At 42.4% G+C, this 11,235-nt stretch overlaps 2 protein-coding genes across 2 annotated transcripts in view; one reads left to right on the top strand and one right to left on the bottom strand.

Annotated features, from left to right (window-relative positions):
- Nucleotides 1–7,803, top strand: part of RNF10 (ring finger protein 10) — a 9,973-nt gene extending 2,170 nt beyond the window's left edge. Inside the window, exons 2-14 of the mRNA XM_019620938.1 lie at nucleotides 267–334; nucleotides 1,344–1,528; nucleotides 1,605–1,741; nucleotides 3,274–3,434; nucleotides 3,952–4,080; nucleotides 4,206–4,464; nucleotides 4,676–4,809; nucleotides 5,295–5,412; nucleotides 5,732–5,833; nucleotides 6,276–6,410; nucleotides 7,086–7,183; nucleotides 7,392–7,452; nucleotides 7,598–7,803. Coding sequence (XP_019476483.1) covers nucleotides 267–334; nucleotides 1,344–1,528; nucleotides 1,605–1,741; nucleotides 3,274–3,434; nucleotides 3,952–4,080; nucleotides 4,206–4,464; nucleotides 4,676–4,809; nucleotides 5,295–5,412; nucleotides 5,732–5,833; nucleotides 6,276–6,410; nucleotides 7,086–7,183; nucleotides 7,392–7,452; nucleotides 7,598–7,803 — 1,793 coding nt within the window. The remainder of the gene's footprint in view (nucleotides 1–266; nucleotides 335–1,343; nucleotides 1,529–1,604; nucleotides 1,742–3,273; nucleotides 3,435–3,951; nucleotides 4,081–4,205; nucleotides 4,465–4,675; nucleotides 4,810–5,294; nucleotides 5,413–5,731; nucleotides 5,834–6,275; nucleotides 6,411–7,085; nucleotides 7,184–7,391; nucleotides 7,453–7,597) is intronic.
- A 2,897-nt stretch (nucleotides 7,804–10,700) lies between these two features.
- The window catches only part of POP5 (POP5 homolog, ribonuclease P/MRP subunit), a 1,393-nt gene continuing 858 nt past the window's right edge, over nucleotides 10,701–11,235 (bottom strand). The window contains exons 2-3 of the mRNA XM_031555915.1: nucleotides 11,047–11,188; nucleotides 10,701–10,971 (exon numbers count right to left, since the gene is read on the bottom strand). Coding sequence (XP_031411775.1) covers nucleotides 10,868–10,971; nucleotides 11,047–11,188 — 246 coding nt within the window. The 3' untranslated portion in view covers nucleotides 10,701–10,867. The remainder of the gene's footprint in view (nucleotides 10,972–11,046; nucleotides 11,189–11,235) is intronic.

Genomic DNA, 11,235 nt, shown 5'->3' with positions numbered 1-11,235 from the left:
TTTTTTTTTTTGGTAAAACCACTCTCCGTGGCTCACTCTGCGGTGCTATTTCTAACTGCACTTAGACATATCTGTATTCTGGGAACCTGATTGTGAACTGAACATCATTTTTTATTGGTAGAGGTTAGCAACTGTGTCCAGCAGTCTTCTGCAGAGAAGAAGCTCTGAGAGTCCTATGGGGTAGTTCTCAAAGAATTCTTAGAAACAACTGAGTAGATCATCTGTCTCTTTGCCTTTCCCCAGCTGCCAGTTTGTTGTCTCTGAAGAACAGGACTACACAGTCCACTTTGCTGATCCAGATACCTTGGTCAACTGGGACTTTGTGGAGCAAGTGGTCAGTTGTGATGGGATAGATCTTTTTTTCCCCCTCTTTATTAAGAAACTCAACTTGTTTTTAACTGTTTCTTTGTGATGTTACGTAAAACTCAGCTGTTTTTGAGCTTGAGGCCTCTTCTGTCACTCCCACAATCCTGGGGAAGATCTGTCATGGAATATGTTATGAAGTACTTTGACAGGAAAAGAGAAGTGCTAAAATCTATTAGGAAAATTAGCAGCTTCTTCTTGCTGTTGCAGATGGAAGCTCATCAAAAATAGTATCTGACATTCTATAGACTCAGTCCTTGTGATCAAGATATTAACAGAAAACTTGGGCATGAGTCCATGAAACAGGACTAGAGTGTAGAGTTCTGAAGAATTAACATGTGCATACGTGGCCCATTTTGCCTAGCAACAAAGTGGAAAATCTTTTGATAATTGTGCCCATAACTTTAGGTTGCCTCAAGTAGAAACTTACAGTCTGCAAAGATCAGTCATGGTGTATTATGTAGGTGATGGGAAGGTATGTTTGTTCATTGCTGCGTGACCCTGAGAGATCTGATAAATAAGATGCTTGGGTGGCTGATTTGTCCCTGCAACATCCAGATGCTAACAGAGCATCTGACTAAACTAGTATGGAAATAGGTGAGTTCAGGCTCTCAGTTAAACAGGACTGCACGCGTGTGCTGGTGTAAGAGAGGAGACATCATTCATTCTCCGTATCTGAATTCAGATGATGATGATGTTGTTAACTCTTAAGAGATGGCAAATGAGGGAAAACATGAGAAGAAGTTGCTTTTTTAATATTATTAGAGTAAAAATGCCAGATGGGTGACTTTGTGGGCTATTGCGTGCATAGAGTGTAAGTGTTTAGTTCACAGTGTTCTTAATTTCTTGATAAATGAGCAGAACCTATAGAGCCGGAAGACTAACACGTTAGAGTAGATCTTACGGGTGGTTTAGTTTCTGTGCTACAGGATGATTCCCAAGTCTGTAACTTGTGCTGTTCTTCTCATGTGCCATTTCAGCGAATCTGTAGCCATGAAGTGCCCTCTTGCCCAATCTGTCTGTACCCACCTACAGCAGCAAAGATCACCCGCTGCGGGCATATCTTTTGTTGGGCGTGCATCCTTCATTATCTCTCCTTGGGTGAAAAGACCTGGAGTAAATGTCCTATTTGTTACGGCTCGGTTCACAAGAAGGATCTCAAGAGGTGAGATGACATTTATTAAGTGCTAAGTCTTTTGAAATGTCAATTTTACCCTGCTAACCTCCTCCTTGCATTGCAGTGTTGTAGCTATGGCAACACGTCAGTATGCAATCGGTGATGTCATTACAATGCAACTGATGAGAAGAGAGAAAGGTGTTCTGATAGCACTGCCCAAATCTCAGTGGATGAATATGGTGCAGCCTGTTTATGTTGGAGGTGAGTGGCTGGCATCCTGTTCTGAGCTGTGACTAGGACTTGTCTAAAGAAGATTTCCCATGAAAGTTCCATGCTGCCATCTTGCAATAGTTCAGACCACAAAGCATGTGTTTTAGCATCTGAAAACCATAATGATCACATCTTAATTATCCTTCTACTCACGCTTGACTTTTTGTAAGGCTTAAACATGAGTTCTGTTTTCCTGCAAGCACTACAGGCTTTCTGTACTTTTGTTATTAGTTGTGCATTTTGTACTGTTTAGTCACTAGTGTCACTCACTGCTTTGGCTCTTTGGTGGCCTTAACTTTGCCTTCTGGCTCCTCATTCTGCGGCTTAGTCTCTGTGTCTGAACTATTTCAAGGATGTATTTTTCAACAAGGTTTTCACCATCTTCACTTATCTGCTAAGATCTGTGAACAATTTGGGGAAATAGTAAAAATTCTTGCAGACCTACTCCAAACATCTGCTGCCTGACTTCTTCAGTTTTCTCCACTCGAGTGATGTGTGACTAATACATCAACTTATCTGTTAATATTGTGAAAGTTCTTTGATGAAATAAATGATTTTACTTAACATTGCTGTTTTGTGGGCTGTATTGGCTCACTTCGTTTTGCAGCCGTGTTTGTGAAAAGCTGCATGCATTTAAGCTCTCTGTAAAAAGTCAAGCTTTGCAGCTTATGATGTGTATCCAAGTATGCAGAATGTGTGCTTACATTTCCCTCGCCTTTGAAAGTAAGAGACTTTAAATCCTCTTACAAAAGAACAAATCCTTCTATAGAAATCCAGTACTGGATTTGAGATCATTCCAAACCCAGAAAGTTCAGCATTAATGGGGTGTTCTATAGACAAAGCTATGTACAAGTTGGACCTTAGAAAGCAATGAATACAGACTGTACCAGTATGTGGTGCTGTTCCTGCTGTAAAGCTTATAGTTAAGCACTTTAGTAACAGGATGACTACATTGTGCTAAGCTTCTTTAGTTTATCTATTATTTCTGCTGTGCTTTCTGTAAAAGACTAATTATCAGACTAATTGTTATTAGGCTAATTATTATTAGACTGTTAACAGTCTATGGGTTTTTATATGTAAGGGATTATGAACTTATTTAAGACAAAACAGTTGCAGTATATCTGAGTATGCAGAGAAGAGGAAGAAGCTGCAGACTGGATTTTCAGGAAGCTGTGACCTCCGTGGGCTTTACAGGGCTGATGTTCCACAGGAAAGAAACTAAGATGTAATTTTTTGATGCTAAGCAATTAGGTGGTGAATTGGCAGGTTGAAAGTGGTAGATAAACTGCTGTAGCAGAGATCCATGTAGCAGGGCAGGCATTTGGCACCAGTTTGTGCCATCAGTAATGTAAGAGTGACGTGCAGAATTTGTATCAAACACATTCTAAATGTTGTTCACCTCACAGTGGTTTAACTCACAAAATTGAGCAGTAATGAAACTTGAGAAGAAATTGTAATTCCCTGTGCCTGTTCAAACCGGTGCCTCTACATGAAGATAGTAATGTTTCTGCTTCTTCTGTTAGATGACCAGCACAGCCAGTATTCAAAGCTGCTCCTGGCATCCAGGGAGCAGGTCTTGCAGCTGGTGATTCTGGAGGAGAAAGCAGCATTGCTGAAGCAGTATGAGGAGGAAAAACATACTCCCGAGGCATGCTTCATTGAGGCAGCCATCCAGGAACTGAAGGTGAGAGCTTCTCTGGATGTTTTTAGTAACTTTATTTTTAACAGTATGCTGAGCATTCTGCCACTGAAGTGGCTGTGTGTGATTGTTCAGGTCTCTGTGATATACATGCTATCAAAGTGGTCGTGTTTGCTGCTAGTGTAACAATAGAAATCTTGGAGAAGACTGTAGCCTTTAGGCTCCAGATCCTGGTGTGATACCTTCACATGATAATAGAATGCAGTTCACTAAATGGGATTCCTTCAAAAAATGTGAAGGGTTTTGCTCTCAAAAGAAGTCTAGTAATTTCTGGGATAAATTCTGTGCCACAAACATGAGCAAACCTGTAGAATATTATTTTTCAAAGCCTTTAGGTGCCCTGCAGAGGGGGGGGGGACCTCTCTTCAATGATCACCCTTTCTCACAGATGGATTAAAGGTCTTTGAAAACCTGAATATAGGCCAGGGCTGAAAATAATTATGGTGACAGTCTCCTGACTAAAATAGGAAACTGACTCTTGTTCTCTTTGGATGACCTGCAGGAGCGAGAAGCAGCGCTCTCTGCTGACCAGGATAAAAACAGTGGTGTTGCTGGAATCAGTGCAGCTGTGGAAGAATTGGTCCTAGACAGCTCCAAGCCAATGGAGCCTGCAGTTTCCCAGGAGAAAAAGGTGAGTGACAGCTCTGATCAGACAAATCTTAATATCTAGTTCTGCCACTTTACACTGCAATGCGGCGGTGATTATCTTTTGAAGGAGGTGATGTGGTTCTAACCGTGTGCTCTCTGCTGTATTAGTGTGATGTGGAGTATCTCTCTGCGTTTGACGAGGAGCTTGTGGAGCCTTGCTCTGATGTAGCAAGTTCCTTTTTGCCTCCTGTTGAGTCAGAAGAGGCAGTGTTGGATGAAGAGGAAGTACGTGAGGTGGATAACATAGAGGAACCTGAAGTGAACACTAGAGGAGAATCAAATCCAGCTGAAACAAGCTACCAGGGCTCTAAAGAAACAGTTAGCAGCGGACATCTTAACAGCTCTCCTTTTTACTATTTCTATCAAGGTCAGTGCAATGAAATCCTGGAGTTATGGGGGCAGAGATGCCTCCTTTGGGGCACTTGTCACTTTGTTAGGTTCAGCTAAACTCTGTGCAGTAAAACTCCCACACCCTCAGAAGGGAACTTCATTTTCAATTACGGTTGAGTGGACTGAAGTGGGGAGAAGCCTATTAAAAATTAACAGGCAAAGAACAACTGATGTGTCTTATGTTACAGCGGAGGATGGACAGTGTATGTATCTTCACCCCGTGAACGTTCGATGCCTCGTTCGTGAATATGGCAGCTTGGAGAAGAGCCCAGAGAAGATAACTGCAGCTGTAGTGGAGATAGCTGGATACTCGATGACAGAGGTAGTTATTTTACTTCCACGTTTTAGCAGTTTGATCTCTGATAGGTGAGATGTTTCTCTTCAGTAATGAGAAGTAAGTGGATGGGCATGCTAATCTGTGAAAGGCATCTGTGTAAGCTGCAATGCACTGGCTGCAGTTTGGCTTGCTTTCTTCTAGAAGGTAAGAAGTTGTAGGAGTAAGAGAGTTGCAAGCTTGATGTTGGTTTGTTCTTAAAGCTATCTTAAAAATAAAAAATCTGGGATAACCTCATCCAGGTATGGATATGATGCATTTGTTGGAGATTTTGGACAATTTGGTTCTGACCCAAGGCATCATTTATATTTTTGTAGTTCATGAAACAATTACTGTGTTGCTGTGCTGTTTGTTTGTTTGTTTTTTTTCCCCCCATTTGATTTGATGAAGGATGGGCATTCAGTCTCTACTGTTGCTCATCAGTATGGCAGTCTCTAGATTTTGCAATTATATATCTCCTTTTTTTAAATCAGGATATAAGACAGCGTCATCGTTACCTCTGTCACTTGCCCCTCACATGCGAGTTCAGCATTTGTGAACTGGCTCTGAAGCCACCCATCATCTCTAAGGAGACCTTAGAGCTGTTCTCAGGTTGGTATTTACCTTTCTAAAAATCTCAGTAAGGGGGGAATCTTTCCTATCCCTTAATAGCAGAAAAAATTACAAAAGCAGCAGCTTTATTCCTCTTGCATCAATTGGCTGCTGACTGCTAGACAGAACAACCTTTACTCACTGCTGTGACAACAACAATACAAAGAATAAAAAGGCTTGACTGCTTGCAAAGAGCGTATGTAGTTTGTAAGCATGTCTTGTTACTGATATAACTGAACACATTGTTCACAAGCTGGAGGAAGCATTGCCAAAGTATTGGTGTGGTTCTTTTATACCCAATGCTGTGTGTTGCTCCTAGATGACATTGAGAAGAGGAAACGCCTGCGGCAGAAGAAGGCTCGTGATGAACGACGTCGTGAACGCAGAATTGAGATAGAAGAAAACAAGAAACAGGGCAAATGTAAGTTCTGCTTGAGCGTAACTGGTGGGTTCACAGTCGTCTTTAGTGCTGAGCTGATTTCTTGAGCTGTAGGATGAACTGTAAGGCCTTTAGTTTGCAGTGTGTACTTAGAAATGGTTCCGAGTGGCACAATGGTTTTAGGGTGCTAAATGATGTTATTCAGTTCCTGCATAACTTGTATGTTATTGGAGAGAGGGCATTTGAGGGCACAACTGTCTCCATCTAGCTCTCGGGATTTTTGACTTGTGTTTTTATAGTAGAAAGTGTAGAAGGTGGGCAGGGGGAGGGAAAGAAGCCTGAAAGCTGCTTCCATCCAGCAGCAGGGCTTGTAAAATAGAGGATGGAAAGAAAATTTGAGTTGACACCTGCTAGCATCCTGAAACAACTTGCTAGACAGTCTTCCCCCACGTTGTGTGCTACTTTAATTAAAACCTCTTTCTAGATCCAGAAGTCCATATTGCTTTAGAGAATCTGCAGCAGTTCCCTGCCTTTACCTCTTGCCATAGAGAAACTACCAGCACTGATCATCAGAGCTTCTGTCTTTCTCCTCTTGGCAGAAGCCCTGTGTTTCAGACAGGTGAGCATCTGGAAAAACTTACTACATCTAGCTCTTGGTCATTCTCTGAGCATCTGCTGCTCAGGTCAAGCTAAGGTTTCTTAATACTGACCAGTGACTACTTTCCTAGGTTGCCTAAAAGATCGTACTGGAATGACTAACACTGCTAAAGGATTTGCTTTTTACTGTACTGTAGTGACAACAATATCTATGCTATAGTTACTGCATCTTTTAAATCTCTGCTGACACAGAAGAGAATAAAGGGGACAGAGCTGGGGAAAGGCAGAAATGCACGTGTGCCAGGAATACTCTACTGGCATTTCTTTTTTCTCCATTTTCCCCCATGGTGTAGCAGAAACATAGCAAAACATAACTGATAAGCACCCCATTTGTTGTCTGGTGATGCGTCTCCAAATGTTGTATCTTGCAGTTCTTAAAAAACATTAAATAGAAATTATTAATAAGTGCTGTTTTTAAAATAAAAACAACTCAGAAATGAAACAAAACAAAAAACACCCCACAATCTTTTATTTAAATATTGAGCAAATTCAAAACTTTCCTCTGCGTGATTAATGGATGGAACCAGTGAGATAAAACGGAAGATAATAAAATCCTTTATTTCTGTTTCATATTTATGAGCTGTGTAAGTGCCTTTGCTAAAATGCACCTGGCTTTAACCACTTCTTTTCTTGGTAGATTCTATTCCAACTCCATTTTCTCCTGCTGCCAGCCAGGCCAGCCCGTCACTCTGTGGGAGTTTAGAAGAAGAGTCTCCGTTCCCATCCTTTGCCCAGGTAAGAGACATGGCAGAGTAATCTTGTCAGAATTACTTGCATCTTAGTGGATGAGTCTGAAAACACAATTGCAACGTGGGATAAATCTTAAGGAGAAGATGTAGGGTTTGGAGGCTGGATGTATTCCTGGGTTTTCTTGCTACTTAGGGCGTAAGCAGGATTGTTCTGATGCATGGGATTTAATCAGATCTTACAACTTTTTTGATAGATGTTGAGGGTTGGAAAGGCAAAACCTGAAACGTGGCCCAAACCTGCTCCAAAGACAAAGGGTAAGAAAACTTTATTACTTCATTGGGTGCTTTTCTGTGCGTCTAAATCTTAAGGAAATTCTGTAGCTTAACGAGAAACATCTGGAGTGGGGGGGAAAGGCATTTGCACTGTGAAAGTCTTACGCATCCCTTTCCTTCCTTTCAGATGAGAACACTCTGGCACTCCCTGTGCCAGTGGAGAGCGATGGAGAAAGTGACAGCTCTGACCGCATACCTGTGCCCAGCTTCCAGAATTCCTTCAGCCAAGCTATTGAGGCTGCCCTCCTGAAACTGGACAAACCGTCCACAGCTGATCATTTATCAGGTGAGGACGGGAGGCTTCCAAAAATTCTGAAAGCAAGAAAAAAATGAATATTTCTCCCTCGGGAGAAGTAAGAGGAGCAATTTTGGGGATCAAAAATTGGCTGCAAGGCAGTTCTGAAAAGTATCGGGTTGTGGTTTATGAACCACTTGGTTAGGGCTTCTGGTAGCTTAGAGCAGTAATCTTAGAGGGAGCTTAGAAGATCTCCAGTTAGCACTGGTTTCTTGTGTGATATCCCTGTTCCGCAAGAAGAATGACAGTGTCTTTTTAATTCTTCACAGAGGAAAAAGGAGGGAAGAAAAGAAAGAAACAGAAGCAGAAGCTACTGTTCAGCACCTCTGTTGTTCACACAAAGTGATTCTGCTATTCAAGAGAAGTTTCCTCTCCTGGTTTTCTTTTCATTTTGCTTTGTTTTGCTGCTATAGTTTAAGTATTTAAATTTGAACAGACTAAACTTGTTTTTCCAGGGCTTCTAGGGTGTTTCAGGAGGAAACCATGACAGTATATGTTGAAGATTTCTTTTTTTATTCCAGCTTACCAAATTGGTTTACTGAAACAAAGTTTTGAAAGAAAAAACCCAGAGATTCAGCCAAGGCTTCTAGTCTGTACCACGCCAGTTCTTTTGGCCTAGTAAACAGTATGAAAGTGTTTACATCTGTGTGGTACTGCCAGAGCGCTGCAGTATTGCCTAAGTGAAGAGGCAGAGAGCCTTTACCTCCCCCAGAAATGCACGGACAGAAGTCTGTCTTGATTGTGAGTGCTGTTTCAGTAAAGCTGTTAAACTGCTTTCTTTGGAAGCTGGTTTCCTCTGCACTGGGGCAAAAGAGCTTTCTGGCTTTCAAGTGTTAGCTGCTATCTGTTCTTTTTCTAAAGAGCAAGAATTCCTTCTGTTCTCCTGGCTTTGAAAGGCTTAAAGCTGAGGTGAGTGTAAAGCAGAAAGCTACTTGAAGTGACTTGCTGAAATTGTGCATTTCAAAGTGCACGCTGGCACTAGTGGTAGAAGGAACTCCTGGCTTATCTCAGTTGTTTAACTTTGTTTTAATGTGGGTTCAACGAGGCTGCTTAATTTTTTTTTTTTCCTTTTGCCAACCATGGCTGACAAATTCTTTGTAACCTGATGATCATCCAGAGCAAACACTCCACCCTAGGGCTCTTGGTAAATAGGTGAACTATATTTTGACACTGGCTGCTCTTGAATTGGAGGAACAACTGATAGCTGGAGCGTATAGATGCTTTTATCCCCCAGCAAGAAACGTGGATCTCTTGCACTGGGATAAAGTTCTGTATCTGCTTGGTTCTGGGATGTGAGCTGATCTGCAGTAAGCACCTCAGGCTATAAACATGCCTCTTCTGGACCCCCTCCTCCCTCTTTCTTTGGGTGGTTGCATTCTGCACTGCTTGTGGTTTGATTTGAAGCTAATGAGTTAAGTGGTGTGGATTTTGTTAAATAAAATGAACTGTAGGTGTAATGTACCAGTCAAGGCCACCAGTTGCAATAAATCATATGCGCACACTTACAATACTGCAGACTTTTTGAGCTCCAAGTTTGTATCACCACAATGTCACACCACTTTTGGTAACACGTGCAAATTTAGCATCATACTAATGTTACAGATTTCCTTTCAGGAAGCTGCTATGAAGTAACACGTAACACAGTAACAGGTATCTTCTGTTATATTCAGCCCCACCTATACCAAGAAGTGCATTCACATAGCTTTTGAAAAGCTTATGTGCTTCCTTTAAGAAGCAGCCTATACCCACTCTCTCTTCTGTGCTGTGACCAGTTTGAGCAAGGATCCCACGGATTTGAAACTTCTGTTCTTAGGTATCCTCACACCACTGATATGTTCACTGGTTTTATTCCTATCTTAAAAAGTCTGTCAGTATATTGGTGCTTCATGTCAAAAAAAGAGGCTCCTTCTACAGGTGCTTCCTCCAGGCACCTGAGTACCAAAGAGCACAAAACGCTGTCTGCAGCTGTGAGCCAGAAAGAGGGGGGAGACTGGGGAGGGCAAGAATGTTTCTATTACTAGGGGAGAACAGAGGAAACGCTGGCAAAACATTCTTTGAAAGCAGCTTAATTTCACATTTGGTCACCATTAACTACACTTGAGGGGAAAAGCACAGCTTGTCAAGGGCATATAAAGAAACAAAGGGGCTAGGAGTGGCACGCAGCTTGCTGTTAATGCTTCAAATGCACATTGGAAAATTGTTGGTGAGGGCACAGAAAGCCATTAAATAAAAAAAGATTAAAGTATGCAGTTAACTGTGTTCACAATGCTATTGTTTCTTACTTGTAACAGTCATTTTAAGCCATGGAACAGGAGTAACTACTTGAGTGTCTAACCATTATATGTTGTTTATTATCTCCTACACTGTTACAGTCGAGTTTTCTTTGAGTTGACAAGAAAGAGGAGTTGGAGCTGGTACAACTCACCTCCCTGTCTCACAGGCACTATAACAAGTAAGGGAAGAAGTGCAGGCAAAGGCGGCTGTCCTGTGTGCAGGGGCAGATCTTCAAGTTGTGTTGTTTTTCAATGGATTCAAGAGATGTGAGCAGCAGTGCTACTTTCCTGTAACTGATTGGTGTAACCTTAATAAATATCTAAGCAGTGACTGTACCTATGAGTTTTAAAATGGGTTGGATGGAGCTGAGCCATGTAGTTCCACCTTGTGTTCCCTGTAGTCTGTGCTCCTGTGTAGACAATCAGTGCTTTTGTGAACTGAAGCACGAGATAACCCTTTCAAGAACAGCTGCACTGGAGGATAAGGTCAAAAACTAAAGTTATTGCTCTCTGTACCAAAGGAGCATAACTACATTTCTTTCCCATACCAACTGCCTAAAGGTCACTTCTACCTCAGCACGAAGATCGCATTGAGCTTTGCTCCTCAGGAGCAGTCAAAGGTTTGAGTCCTGGAATAAAAGAGGCAAGAAATCTCTGAAGTGTAATCTTTTGTGTTTTTTTGAATGCATTTTATTTAAGAACACTTGGAAGGGAAAAATGAAATCTAAGTAGAGACAGGAAAAGAACCATTACTTGCTTTACTTAACACAGGAAGATACTTGGTATCGCTTTGATACCCAGGTCCAGAACAAAGGTGAACGAGTGCTGCTCAGTCTGTCTCTGTGCCATCCTCCTCCTCCTCCTCCCCGCTCTGCGCCTGCTCTTCTGTGAGCGAGCAGCTCAGCACCGCCTGCCGCACGCTGCACCTCTCCTCTGCCAAAAGACACAGCACAGTTCACAGTTGTGCCGCAGCCCCACGAGCAGAGCCGCGGGGCCGGAGGAACTCACCTTCACTCGTACACTTCTGCAGCAGCAGCAGCACCTGCCTTCTGTTATACTGGATGAGAAACTTCTGACAGGTTCTGATGGTGCCTGCGGGAGCCGCGCGTTTGGAACCGAGCGTCGTTTTAGCACCGCTGCGCAGAGCGTCCTACCGCCCGTTAACGGCACCGCCTCCACCAGCGCAGGTGCCGAGCA

This window comes from Meleagris gallopavo, chromosome 17 (assembly GCF_000146605.3).
Source record: "Meleagris gallopavo isolate NT-WF06-2002-E0010 breed Aviagen turkey brand Nicholas breeding stock chromosome 17, Turkey_5.1, whole genome shotgun sequence".
Classification (NCBI taxonomy): Eukaryota; Metazoa; Chordata; class Aves; order Galliformes; family Phasianidae; genus Meleagris; species Meleagris gallopavo.
Note: the sequence above shows the minus strand (reverse complement) of the source record. Positions and strands in the feature narration are given on the sequence as shown.